Source organism: Penicillium longicatenatum (assembly GCF_028827895.1).
Source record: "Penicillium longicatenatum strain IBT 33135 chromosome Unknown contig_2_segment0_segment0, whole genome shotgun sequence".
In the NCBI taxonomy this organism is placed as follows: Eukaryota; Fungi; Ascomycota; class Eurotiomycetes; order Eurotiales; family Aspergillaceae; genus Penicillium; species Penicillium longicatenatum.
Window position 1 is genome coordinate 658,446 of NW_026643120.1, and position 14,503 is coordinate 672,948.

Consider the following 14,503-nt stretch of genomic DNA (forward strand, 5'->3'; position numbering starts at 1 on the left):
ATCCTCTCACATTCCAGAATTCGACAAACAGAAAAGCTTGAAACTATTAGATGACTGACAAAGGTATATTTGAAAATTCCCAACGACCGAATACCGGTGGCCTACAAGCACTCTTGCTCTATGTTGATAGGATTCTCGCCTTCCTGCCCCCACTTTCAGGCAATAAGCGCAAAAATGCATGCTAATAGTGGTCGCAAACATTAATAATAGATAGATTTAGTGAGAAATATCGGCGAGACAAGGAGAAAGAAAGAGCTCAAGAGACCGTAAATAGATCAGGATGTAGATCTAGTGGAGGTCAGATTTGCGGGCACTGGTCATCTGTTCCCAACGTTGGAAGAAATCGCAAAGTAGGATTGGGCAACTATTGTCTCCAAGAAACGGCTAGTCCAAGTGATCTCATGGAGAAATTCCAAGGTCAACACGTAATAAAGCCTTTAGCTTATTTGAGGCAAAGGATTGGAGAGCTTCTACTGGAAAAAAAGTTGTTTATGGATATAATGGTAGAAATCAAAAGAAAGACGTTCGCTTAAAGACTAGAAAAAATGCACAAAAGTAACCGCTTAGTTTGATGCACTGATGAATCATAAACCAACGTAGTACTCAGCCTCCGGGTCCTTCAGAAGCCTCACCAGCGAATCCTCAAAAGCACCCACAATACTAGCAACCCACTTTTCATTCAGAAACTCATAGCCAGGTTTCCGCACATTATAAACACACTTCAGTGTCATCTTTTCACTCCAGTCTGGACCTTCCGGTCCAAATGCCGGCCACACCTCCATCATGATTGGGAATCCAATGTCAACCTCTTTATATGGAGATAGGAGGTTCTGCTCGGTGCTCCAGCCAGGGAGGTCTCGTGGAGTTCTGGAACCGGCAATGTCAGAAGAGGGAACCGTCTCACTCCGATATGCCTGGAGGTTCAGAGCAGTGTCAAATCGGTCGGCCCCCATCTCGAAAGTGTCTTCTGTCGGACAAGGGACGTCGATGAAGGGCGCGACCTCAGCATGTTGAACAGCGAGCAGATGGCAAATCTCGCGGTTGGTCGGGTTCTTGTTCTGTCCGTTCTTTTGGAGAGGCACATGCATTGGAACTGTTGTCAGTAGCGGGGCCATGCAGCGCCACATATCAGGCGTGTTTCGGCCATGCAAGATACTACCGAACTGCACGTCCAGCTTGCCCTCGTTGGCATTGCGAGTTTGAGCCAGCACGCTAGCCCATGCGGCCTGTACAACTGCGGCCATGCTTGTGCCGAGCTGCGATAGCGCTTTGTTGGAGAGATCGTCCATAGAGAGACTGCTGCGGAGGGTGGCGGTGCGCATATGCGTCTCGACCAGTCCGACTTCTGTGGGTGGCACCACAGCTTGTGAAACGGGCTGACTAGATCCGAAACGGAAAGAAGAAACACCGGCAAAACGCTTCATCCAATAAAACATGCTCTCCACCCAGTCAGTGCCTTCGAACAGAAGCTTGACAGTATCTCGCATGGGCAAGAGTGGGAGCTTTCTGCCCTTATCTGTCAAGTTCCTGATACCAGCTGGTCTGGTGAGATAGGCGTATTCTGCGGCGATCTCTTCGCGAAGATGAGCCAGGCTGACGCCGTCAAAGATGGGGTGGTAAAGCGAGAGAATCATGACGTGGCGAGAACCTGTGGGGGTGCTGACCCAAGTCACGGTAACACCTGGTCGGTCTGGAGTCATGGCACCTTCAGCAGCACGCTGGGCTGAGACAAGCGTGTGCTGCCAGAGGCTGGTATTACTAGGGTCAGATTTGCAGACAATCTCGACCGTGGGAATAGCTGCACGCTCCGAATCTTTGTTAAGAATGCAGATGGCAAAGGGAGATAGTGGATGCTTGATGGCGCAGAAGATCGAACGGAAGCAATCATGCCTCCTGAGAACAACGTCGACAGCATGCTTCATGCGAGTTGGGTCAAGCTTGTCGAGCGGCAAGTCGTAAAGGAAGTGCTCAAGCTGCGGTCGACCAGAGTAGCGGAGGGGATCAACAAATTCATGACGCGTAGAGTAATAGAGAATGCGCGTCTGTGTATTCGTAGCGGGCAAAACCTGCTCGATGTCGACGGGAGCGACATTGAGAGTAGAGGTGCACTGAGGTAGGCAATGGTAGGAGAAATGACGAAGTTTGTCGGGCACAGAGAGTTCGAAAATGCCCTCCTCATCATCAGCGGGGATGGAAGAAACGTCAACTCCATTTCCCCCCTATCCTTCTCTGACAGAATGGCCTGATCAGTAGTTACCACATGGACATCGCTTTCATGCGTGCCCATTTCCACCCTTTGATCTAAAGACAATTTGGAGGCCGGGTTTTTAGACTCTACCAGAGTGATCAAATCGTCAATTGTCACGGAGGAAAGAACCCGATGTAACGCCAAACCCTCAATACCGTCATCCCGCATGCTCTGGAGGAATAACATAGTCCGTAGGCTGTCTAGACCGAGGCCGATAAGAGGCGTTGTGGAGTCTGCGCCTGCAGCTTTATCACCGATAGCAGCAAATAGACCGCGGTAGACGATTGAAGCTGAATCCATTTCGCTTGAATCGACTTCTTGTGTCCTCTCTACTGCTTTCTCGGGGCTAGCAGAGGCTGCATTCGTAACAACGGAGTCGCTCAGAGCCTCACCAACGGCGAGCTTAAGCAGCACCTTTCGATCCACTTTGCCGCTCGGTGTGTACGGCAGCTGATCCAGAACAGTATAGTTTCCTGGGCACATCCATTCCGGTAGGAGCCTTTCTGCTTCAGCGCGGCATTTTTCGGCGACAGATTGACGATCTTCATCGGCCCAAACTGTCAGAAATGCTACCAGCTGAGCACGCACACCTTCCTTAGGGTTGGCCACCACGACGGCGACAGATGCCACGCCTTGCGCGCTGGTAAGAACGTTCTCGATTTCAGTCAGCTCGACTCGACGTCCATTTAGCTTAACCTGATCTGTACCAAAGCGACCGAGGAAGTCGATCTTCCGCTTGCCATCAGGAGACCAGACAACACGAGTCTTGTCACCGGTACGATAGAGCGTCGTGCCAGAGGGAAGGCCCATGGCATTGACTGGAATGAATGCTTTCGCTGTCGCGTCAGGGCGATTAAGATACCCGAGAGCAACCTGCGGCCCCCCGACTATAAGCTCGCCCGCGAGCCCGAGGGGAGTTTCTCGCAGCTCTCCCGCATCAAGGGCATCCGGGTCTGCCATGAGAAAAAATGCGGAAGTCAACGCATCACCAATGACGGAGCTACGCGTGCCCTGAACACAAGCCTCCGCTGTGCAAAATATGGTGGTCTCCGTGGGACCGTAGGCGTTGATGAGGTATCTATCGTCATCCGGATCACCTTCCACGCGTGCGAATTTCTCTATCACTCGACCGTTCACAGACTCTCCACCTACAATCAGTGTCTTCAGCGAGGGCATCCGCTCCGGTCGCATGAGAAGTGCCAGACTGGCGACAGCGTAAGAAGCAGTGGCACGAAGTTCGCGTGCACATGATTCGACATCGGTGAGAAGAAGGTCACGATCAGCGGTACAAAGAACCCCGCCAAGAGATAGTGGTACAAAAGTATCAATGATGACGGGGTCAAAGGATGGTGCGCTCAGGTTCAACCAGCGCACCCGCGGACCAGCAGGAAGATGTGAGAGTGGCCCTTCGATCGTTGCTTCCACGCAGGCCAAGGCTGAGCGATGACTTCCGAGCACACCCTTAGGCTTCCCGGTTGACCCACTTGTGTAGAAGAGGTAGCAAAGATCGTCTTCGGAAGGAATTCGAAGGCCAATAGACGATGATTTTCCTGTGTCCGGAATGATGCAATCCATTCGCCAGCTCGAGGGGTTGGTAATATCGATCCACATGATCCCCTCTGCAAGCTGCTCACGCTCAGACTGAGATCCAGCAATACCATTCCAGGGCACTGGGCCGACTCCCAGGACAATTGGGGAGCCAAGGTCTTCGACGATGGCCCGTAGTCGCTCTGGTGGCGCATCGGCTGGTAGGGAACAGAATGCATGGCCAGACTTGAGAACGGCTAACATTGAGAGAAATAGCTCCGGGCTAGGTGAAATGAAGAGGGGGAATGCGTATTGGTCACCTAAGGCTGGACACCACTGCCTCCCTAGAACCTGTAGCAGAAGTCCGAGCTCAGAGGCGAGGTCCTCAGCTCGATTATCAACCTCAGCATATGTGAGGTCGCGTCGATCGTATGCATGCTGTCTTGATCGCGAGGATGTAGCCCGACACAGATACTCGATAGCAACATTGTGGGGGTGTCGTCGAACATTTTCCTCAAACGCAGAATGAAGCAGGCGGGAGTTGATGTGTCCGTTGGTCTTGAAGCCATTGATAACTGGCTTTTTGTGTTGAATCTGCGGTGTGACTTGCAGGAAAGACTCAAAATTGACTCGGGATGGGTCCAGCCCTGCCCCAGTTGCGATGATATCTGATAATCCGGAAGTCAAGTAGGCTACAGCCAATTTGACCAGGTGCTTTGCAGCAATCCAGCCGCCGTAGTCGCCCCGTAGTTGAAGAGTAACATCGGCTCTGTCCTCTTGGGTGTAAACTACCGAAAGAACAAAGGGGCCCTTTTGTGCAGAGGCGGCGATTCCATTGGTTGTACGTGACCCGCTGTATGCCGTAATGAGAAGTTTGAAGTCAATATCATCGATGTGGGTTACGCCTTCAAAAAAATCCAGCTTCGGTTCGGGTGTCACACCCGTAGCTGCGCGGACTGGAATAACAGCCTGAACCAATGTATGCCCGGTATCTGGTGCATCTGCAAAGAATGCGATACGGTCTGAGCCGACAACATCACCGACGAACCGTGCGAAGCGGCAAAGGATAGCTCGAGATTCACAATTGGATTGCAGTGGAATACCATGGACGGTGAAAGAATGAGCCCGGACCAAGGTTGTGTCGAGGCTTGGTCCAGTGATGTGGTAAGGTGGAAGCTTAGAGGAGGGCAGGTCCCGAATTGAAGTGGCCTGCACTTTTTCGCACAAATGAATTAATCCCATGATGGGGTCAATCGTCGTGTAAAACGAGTTATGTTTCGATGCAGATAATTATAATAAAGACCCTTAAAAACCGCCCCCAATTAAAATAAAGCTGGGCTGTGTAGTGGTATCGTGATGCCCAATGGAGAAGCTTTGTAGAAGAATTTTGGAAAGAGAAGGTACACGACGCATTTGTGGAATAGAACTTGTATATTAAAGGTTCTCGACCACCAGTGCTTCTATTCATAGCCTAATGACACGGTAGATATGAGGAGCCCTAAACCGGCAATTAAGTCATGGATCAAGCGTCATCGGCTGCCCAAGACTGGCAAAAGCCAAACAGGGGCGGTTGTCAGCATTCTGTAGAACTACAGTCGAACTCCGGTGATCTTCATACACTTCCTCTGCCTTAGTAGGTAAGCTACTCTTTTAGGGTAAGGAGCGCGACACTCAGTACCCAATGAGGGGAGTTGTTTACCGGCAAGATTGCCCTACCAGATGATGTGTCATTCGAACCAACGGTCGCGCCAGATTTTCAGCCCCCAAAAGATGCCTGCCACCGAAATAGGAAATCGATCGGAGGGTATACGTATTTTGGGTGGTGAATTGACCTGAGCTTTGAACTTAAATACTACAATGTCCGTATCTACCCTCAAGCCTTTGGGTACCAGTGATTAGTGACTAGTGCGGCTCATAGACGAGTACCAATAGGCATTCAAATCAAGTCATAACATATCCGACCTGAAACTTCTCGGAAGACGTATTATCTTGACTTATTTTTCACTGGAATAGACTGGAATAGCATTTTGAATTCATATCACTTGGTCATTTGAACAGAATCTCCGTTATAAGGCCAAGTTGCAACCAAAACGAGGACACAGGTAAATAAACGTCCACGGCAGACAACATCGGAAACCGCCTCCAATCTAACTGTATGAAACATTTAACGTAATTTACAGGGAATATTACATAAAAAAAACAAAGAGATATCCCGACCGTGTAGTGTATGTTCATAGTCAGGGTGATCTGTAGAAGTCTTACTCTGTATACTTATCACCTAGACATGATTACATAAGCTTGAGGTCTAACGTATTTCACAAGCGAGCGAGACACCCGGTCGGCCGAGACACCCCAACCAAAACGCGTCAATTAATTAGACCTTCCTTCTTCAACCACCTACCATGCCACCAATTCGCTCTCAAAATCGTCAAAATTTGACGCAACAAGAAGGACGTATCTTGCTTACTATCCAAGCTTTTGAAAAGCAGGAAAAACTATCAATTCGCGAGGCAGCACGTATATACGATATACCCAATTCGACGCTCCACCACTGTCTTAAAGGACGTAAAAACCGCGTTGAATTACGCGCAAATTCGTTCAAACTAACTGAAGTTGAGGAGAATTCGCTTAAAAAATGGGTGATCTCTATGGATATATATAGAGCAGCACCACGACCTTCTATGGTGTAAGAAATGGCTAATCTCTTACTCGCGACACGTGGAATAACCCCGATCTAGACCGTTGGCAAGAACTAGGTTACGAACTATATTAAACGATACCTAGAGCTCGATATAAGGTTCTTAAGACGCTATAATTATAAGCGTGCTAAGTGTGAGGACCTAAAAATCATTAAAGAATGGTTTAACCTAGTTTAAAAAATAATATCTAAGCACGGGATCCTCGAAGATAATATATATAACTTTGATAAGATAGGCTTCGCGATGGGCTTAACCGCGACCGTAAAAGTTATTACGAGAGCAGAATATTATAGTCGACGCTCGGTTTTATAACCTAGAAATCGTGAGTGGGTGACCTCGATTGAGTGTATAGGCGCGTCTAGATATAGCCTTCCTCCGATGGTGATCTTTAAAGCTAAACTCTTTAACGAAGCTTAGACTACGGGGCTTCTAGATCACTAGCAATTCGAGGTTAGCGATAATAGATAGACCTTAGACGAGATTAGACTTCGTTAGCTTTAAAAGATCTTTCTTCTATTAACTTTCTCGAGGATAAAGGGGAAATATCGACTTCTAGTTCTCGATAGTTATGGAAGCCATTTAACTCTAAAATTCGACGAAATTTGCTATTAAAACGATGTGATTCTAATTTATATGCCAGCGCACTCTTCATATCTTTTATAACCTCTTGATGTAGGTTGTTTTGCTATCTTAAAGCGTGCGTATAGGAAATGCATTGAAAACGTTATGCGGACGGGTTAAAATCATATCGATAGATTAGACTTTCTTGACGCTTTTCCGACCGCTTAAATCGAGGCTTTCAAAGCAGAAATAATCAGAGATAGCTTCTTAGTAACTAGCTTAGTCCTATATGATCTAAATCGGGTTATTTCAAAGCTTAATATTTAGCTCTAGACGCCTACACCACCACTATCTCGAGGAAGCTAAAGCAGCGCGTGGGAGCCTCAGACACCATTGAATTATAAGTAGCTCCAGAAGCAAGCTTCTTCGATTAAAAAGCTCTTAAAACAGCGCTCTAAGAGCCCTCTAAGCCCGCTTAATTCTACCATAGATCAAGTGCTAAAAGCGTGCTAAATCACGATGCAATCGACTACTTTTCTTGCCCGAGAAAACGAGCTTTTACGTGCTAGAAACGAGAAAATTAAGCGAAAAAAAGCAAGGTCTAAGCTCTAGATAGCTCATCTAGAGGGCGTATCCGTCGCTGAGCTTAAAGAGCTAGCTAAAATTGCTAGAAAAGCTCGATTTAAACCTCAAAATAGTAAGCCGACCGGTCAACCAGGAGCACAAGGACGACGATCTAGGGCGCCACCAAAATGCTCTAAATGCGGTATTCAGGGGCATAAGATAACACATTATCCAAATTTAGCTAAATAGCTTATATATTCAATATTATGTGGTTATGGTTAAATTATACTAATTTAAATTATCAAAAGTTAATAGGGTGTCTCGGCCGACCGGGTGTCTCGCTCGCTTATGAAATACGTTATCCTGAGTTGCATCTTATTTGGAAAGCCATAACCCCATAATCACGCATTAGAATCTCATCAGAGATCAGTGAATAGAATTGATTGATAAAGGCCCACATGGGGTAGCTATGTAAAAGTGTGATGGGCGATCCTTATTGGTGCACAACATTTTTGGGTTAGCAACACGAGGTGTGCTCACCCCATGCATCAACACGGCACAGAACCCTGTATCGCAACGTGGGAATGGCCAATGAAGTCAGATCAACTCCTGAGAGCGCGCGGTTATCGACAATATCTGCCATGTGCATCCACTAGCCCGCGTGGATACTAACCTCGCAGATAAAACTCAATTTGGCAATGGAGATGCTACATTATTAGCAATTACTTAATTAGAGGAGGCTGCGCTTACTTAAATCAACCTACAGCGCCCAATCCTTGGCTATTCTTTATTTTAGAGTCTATTCTTCCTTTAAATTCATTGTTTAGAGATTAACCCGTCAAGTTTTTTGTTTAGCAGAGAATTTGCATCGCCTCTCTATACGACATCGAGAACTCTTTCCATCTCCTCAACTCTCTAAGAGACTTCGACAAACAACTTGAAAATGGATTTAGACCAGCCTGGTGTCTTCAGCTACCGTGATGGTGTTGCTGTTATCCAACTTTTCTTTCTTCGCCATCTACCTGGCTCTGGGTGTCGTGCTATGCTGGCGCCACGGATTCCGTCGATCAGATGGTTGGATCCTTGTGGTCACCCTGTCAATCCTACGTGTACTCGCTGCAAGCTTCCAGCTCGCCACCATCAACACCCCCAACACAACAACGTATGGAGGCGCGCTCATTTGCCAGGGAATTGGTCTGGGCCCACTGATTCTATTGAACCTTGGACTTTTCATCAGAATGTAACTTCATCTTCGTGGAAACAGATCATGCTAGACAACAATTAACGTGCAATCAAATAGGAACATGTACTTCAAAAAGATCCACCGACTTGTGTTCACCGCTATCTCCGTTGTCTCCATCGCCGCTATTGCCATTGCTGTCTACGGCGGTACTGAGTCCGCAGAATCAGCCAGTCTGGGAACAAATGCTATGTTGAAAGTCTCCGTTATTCTTTTTACAGCATGCTACATTGCATTTTGGGGTCTTTTCATCTATTTCATTGGAGACCGAAAATTACTTCCCGAGGCCGAGCAAAAGATGTTCCTCTGTCTCCCTATCTGCGCCCCTTTCATGATCGTCCGACTGCTGTATAGCATTTGGGAGACTATGTCCCGAGTCTTCGGGCACATTTCAGTGTACTTACTGGAGACGTCACCACCTTTCTGTGTATGGACGTCCTTGAGGAGATCGTTGTGGTTGCGGTATACGTGTTTTTCGGCATGGGACTGGAGCAACTATCGCCGGAAATGAAGGGTACCAAGCGCAGAAATGATTCAGAAGTCACTGTAGTATTGAATATTATAGATGATCAATGAGTCCATCGTTAGCTCTTGTTGAAATAGGGATCGCTCAGATATGAGATACTTGGGGAGAAACCACTAGAAGCTCCAAGTGGAAGAACATTCAAGGCCATGATAACTATTGATATGATACTTTGATCAATGGACCGTCCATTTTAGTTCACTAATGAAATATGCTATCACACTATATATTAATCGAGCAAGTGACCTATTCTTCTGGATCATGCGCTTTTTGAAAATGAATGCAAACCCATCTAGACAGTTGTCAGAAGATAGTGTTTATAATAACAGGTTTGAAAAATATGGTTTTCTCCTCGTTAAAACCCACCACGCCAGATAAGAAATAAGGTGCAACCAAATAGAAACATTTTTAATTCTACATTGGTGCCCAGGTATCGATTTGGAAGCATGACTTACCCTCACTCAACGTTCAAGGCAGACGAATCGTGATGGCCACGTGTGTTGTGGATCTTCGTACAGCGTTTCAGATCTCCACACTCTATGGTGGCGAATGCAGCACGATTGAACGTTATTTGGATTGAAGATTTAGCTTCATGAACATCCAGGCCGAACACGAAGATGTAAACAGAGTGGAGTAAATGGGCTGACTCTTTAAAAAAATACCGTATGTTGAAAATTGATTGTTCCACTTAGCCACGTGGAACAAAGCCCGAACGAATCCCCGATCTCGTTTATCGGCCTTTCGATGACGACAGCTCACGTTAGCATAGAATGTATGGTCCTCAACGTTCCCAGACTACCACTAGTGCATCACAGGTGTTCAGAGCTGACTGTCCGCACAGATACTATCGTTGACCCGCTCAATTTCCTTCACGTCGGCAATAAGCGGTGTACACCTAGGCCAAGGAGCGAAAATGTCGATCAATTCACTGCATATTCCAAGGAGAGTTCGTTTCAGGTCTACGATATCCCCACCCGCAAGTATACCTTGGCCAATCAAATGAATCTGCGCTTATCCGGGCGGAAGCGTATTTGAAGATGACGCCACGTTATACGGTGATCGACACAGCCCACCACCGCCCGTAAAAGTCTAATGGTGAAAAGGAATGGTCCATTGCCTGATCATCATTGTGGCCAAGGTGCAATCTTGGAATGCACGATCTGAAACTGTTGTCTGAAACGTACCAAGGAACACCCACGAGTTAAGTACCCACTCAATAAGCTCACCGGAGCGAAATAAGTCCGTGTCCTGCAAAGTCACAGAAGATGAACTTTACGAACCGTGTCACGGGATTTGTCCCGGTTGGCCCCTATCTCATGAGGGCACTGGGGGCCACCAGTGCCATCTGGGGGCTGCTTCTTCTATGCTTCCATGTTTATCCATTCCCCTTACTTATCACTGTGGAGTCCGCTTTCCCAAACAAGCTTCCTTCTGGAAGTCATTTGCTAAGCCAGACGTGATACATCTCCCGAAGAAGTAATGGTATGATACACAGTCCATTGCAGGATTCGGCAATAGTGAGGATGGATTCGTCAGAGAGTCGCACATCGGGCTTCCCGACTGGATCAAGGCGTAACCACTGTATAGTCCGATGGAACATATCGGCCTTCTTGACAAGAATAGCACGCGACACTACATGGGTGTTAATCTATGGCAGATGCAGTTTGTTATTGATTCTTCTTTCAACGACCGTCTATTCAGTTGATAGGCCAGAGAGCAAAAACAATGGTGTTAAGGAATAAAATTTCTCACAATGAGATTGATGCTGTGATGGTGATGATAGTGATTACAGCAAGGAGGTTATGACGATCATACCCATAACCTTGAAATCTGACAGTAGATACTCCGCACGCTATTCGAAACCACTTCTGAGCTAAATTGGTGGATTTCAGGTGTATATTTAGGTGTTCGGCCTACTGGCAGCCAATGGGAAGCTCGAATCACAACTGTATTGGGGGCCATGTGGGTCCAAGTCCGGGGCCGAAAAGCGAAGAGAAGTCTGAAACGCCAAACTACGTTCTTTGGGTTTTCCACCATGCACATATCAGTGGGGCAGCACCTAGCTACAGGTAGGGCTAAAAACATATTTCCACAACGGAACTAGTCTGGGGATTACATCTGCCAATAGGGTGCCTTCATCTTGGACCCTCAAAACGCTTAGAGGTATGGCGACCCATTCTCTATAGTGAAGATCGATCTATTTTTACAGGGGTATGATTTCCCAATCGGCTTCATGGAGTTCTAATAAAGCTCGTGCGTTTGTACGCTTCAAGTGTCTCAATTCTTTATTCTAATCAAGATTCGCCACCGTCATTGCTTTGATTGTATCACCATTATTATATACCGGCTACATTCCTCCACTTTCGAAGCGTATTCCCATTTCCACCCACCTGTCAAAACACAACAACACGAAATGGCAAGCAGATCACAAAGCAGAGTTCGAACTCCAGAGAACAACGGTTCGTCATCTATCTTTTCAGATGTCTTCCCACTCTGAAGAAAAGGAGATGAACTAACAGGGTCGCAGTTTCTCAATCGTCTGCACCATACCCGGAGACTCAGAAGCGCCGGCGCCGTTCTCCCAACGAGTTAGTATGGACACAACCACGAACGATCCCAGCATCTCTGCACAAGAACGCGAGAAAGGTGTCAAAATCACCCGAGATGCCCAAGAAGGAAAGCCATTCACGAAGGGATTCGGGACACCAAGAACATCAAAAGGCAATGTCAAGCCTGCTGACGCCACCCACTCAGCCAAAAGACCTTCCAGGATTCAAAATGGATATTGATTTGTTTGATCTTGGAAGCGCCCCTGAGATGACCGATGACATGGTGGTCCAAAATCTCTTTAATTTCTCCGACAATCCTGCTTTAATCACACCATCTTCTATGGATCAACACTCAATGCCTTTCCACATGGACCCAGCATTCATGGACAACCAAATGCCTCTTCTCGGCAGTGACGGTTCTGACTCGAGTGACGGTTCTTTGAATGGACTAGCAGACCCCCGTCTGAACCTGGCTGGTCTTAACGGTTTCAGCGCCATCCACCTCGCCGCATATTTTGGCAAATTCTCCATCATTCGCCTTTTACTTTCTACTTGCCCCGAGGATGTAGATCTTCTCAATCACGAGGCTCAAACTCCTTTACACATCGCCGCAGCCGAGGGCCACTTCGAAGTTATCCCAGAGCTGCTGCGTGCCGGAGCCAACACTCTTAGTCAAGACGTCAATGGGCGCACTGCATTACACTTGGCTGTGTCAAAGGGGCATTTCGACGTTGCACGTCTCCTGCTAGACAGTACTCAAGGTCAAAACATTATTCACATGGCAGACAGTGCAGGGCGAAGCTCGTTGCACCACGCGGTTCTGCAGGAGAATGGCGAAATTGTCCGACTACTGTTAGAGCGGGGTGCCGATCCCCGTGTTCCCGTTGGTTAAAGAAGCCACATCGTATTACTATGCGTTTGGTGTACCTCCCATATACGAGATGGTGGCTTGGCAAACAGGGCTGGCCCTGACTGGGTACGAGTAGCCCCCCGGCGGAGTTACAATTGTCACATTGCATGGCCCCCTTGGCGCTCAAATCGGATGGGTCACCTGTCGAAATTGCTAGAAGACTTAGACCACTGTGCATGTGGGCTTTTTGATGTTGGATTCTCAATTATAGAAGTGAGAGAATCACGGCCAAAATTCCCACGCCTATACCCCTATTATTATATCTTTTTTTTGTTCTCAATTAGCGAGCTTTGGAATATGAACACAATTTTGAAGAAAAATACCAGACCGTTCTTATTTATATCATAATCACATAACAATGATTTTAAGGATCTTGGAGTTAGTAGAGATTTTGTAATTGATAAGTTATGGCCAGGTTTCTTCTTCACCAGCTTATCTTGCCGTTGTATCAATCCAACCCATTGTGTGTTTTTCAATTATGTCATGAAAGCAGGCGTTCATGTAAGTTTTCATGCAAATGCGTTTTGACAAATTGATAGGATGGCTCATCATCATGTTTGGGTGCAAGGGTGACTTCAACTTAGCTGTGAACAGTATGACCTCTTCTCTTCCTTTGACTGTGTCTTGGCCTAAGGAAACTTTGTCCGATCGGCTTTCTCTGTTCGGAACGTCATCATGCGGTTGATTGCTTCGACCTTTTAGCGGTATCACCTAGTGCTGACATTGAGAAGCCATCCGTTATTGAAGATGGCGCTAGACAGGAAATGTTGTTCGGAAATAATGAAGGAATGTTGCATCGGTCTGCCGGATCGAAGGATCTGGGGAGATAAGACTTCCGGTGGAAAGTGGAGGATGCGAGCAAGGATGTAAGCAAGAATGCAGGGGACCTTGTTATATAGCTTAAAGGCAAGAAGCGCAAAATGTTCGGTTCTGGAAACCGAACAACGTAGTTCAAATTGAGGCGATTATCGGCCTACAACTTCGATGTTTACTTCCACATGTAGATACAGAATGATCAATATATCGAAACATCGTAGAAGAGGGCTCCCTTTCCTCATGAGGAACGCGCTTTGCCTCATCCGTCATCGACCTTTCCTCATTCAGAATGTTTTTACCGACCTGATTGGTCTCACACACTCGCTCTGCATGCTTAATGCGGTATAGCGCTGTCGAACCCTACCGAACCAGGGAGGCTTTACTGACGGCTTGGGTGGATACCAGTGGCTAACAAATATGACAACCCTTTTCTCGCTTTACGTTAAACGCAAACCACTCCTTGATCAACATGATTGGATACTCCTCTAGTTCAGTATCCTTATTTTGGAGGATCATCTGGCAATCCACCCAATACAGTGCTCTCTCCACCTACGAATCATGGCTAAAACAAAGGTGTGGGCCCCACTTTCGCCTCCAAGGCGTGGCTTCGTCTATTTGATTGGACCACATCACTTAGTCGTTTCAAATGTCCCCCAATCAGGTAAAGCTGGTGAGCCTTTTGCCATCGCGTGCCTTGAAACCTTTCCGGGTTTGGTTATCCGAACTACTTCACCCCAAAAGAGTAATGTATACAGGAATACCTCGTAGCAAGAATAGACACCACGCGGTGTAAGCGCACTAAAGGCCGACCGATCTGTCAAGAGTGAATATATAAAGGTTCCACGATGGCGACTTTCTAAGAACAA

The 14,503-nt window shown here is 47.0% G+C and overlaps 3 protein-coding genes across 3 annotated transcripts; 2 read left to right on the forward strand and 1 right to left on the reverse strand.

Moving 5' to 3' along the window:
* Positions 1 to 584: 584 nt before the first annotated feature.
* On the reverse strand, positions 585 to 5,017 carry N7484_002769 (NRPS-like enzyme; the record flags this gene model as incomplete). The annotated part of the gene is made up of 2 exons (XM_057113189.1): positions 585 to 2,219; positions 2,258 to 5,017. The coding sequence occupies 2 exons, from the start codon at positions 5,015 to 5,017 to the stop codon at positions 585 to 587; spliced, it is 4,395 nt and encodes a 1,464-aa protein (XP_056973329.1).
* Positions 5,018 to 8,579: 3,562 nt separating this feature from the next.
* N7484_002770 (uncharacterized protein) lies at positions 8,580 to 9,415 on the forward strand (the record flags this gene model as incomplete). Its single annotated transcript, XM_057113190.1, is given in 3 exon segments — positions 8,580 to 8,839; positions 8,900 to 9,176; positions 9,194 to 9,415. The coding sequence occupies 3 exon segments, from the start codon at positions 8,580 to 8,582 to the stop codon at positions 9,413 to 9,415; spliced, it is 759 nt and encodes a 252-aa protein (XP_056973330.1).
* A 2,360-nt stretch (positions 9,416 to 11,775) lies between these two features.
* N7484_002771 (ankyrin repeat domain-containing protein) lies at positions 11,776 to 12,803 on the forward strand (the record flags this gene model as incomplete). The annotated part of the gene is made up of 2 exons (XM_057113191.1): positions 11,776 to 11,821; positions 11,890 to 12,803. The coding sequence occupies 2 exons, from the start codon at positions 11,776 to 11,778 to the stop codon at positions 12,801 to 12,803; spliced, it is 960 nt and encodes a 319-aa protein (XP_056973331.1).
* Between the last annotated feature and the right edge of the window lie 1,700 nt (positions 12,804 to 14,503).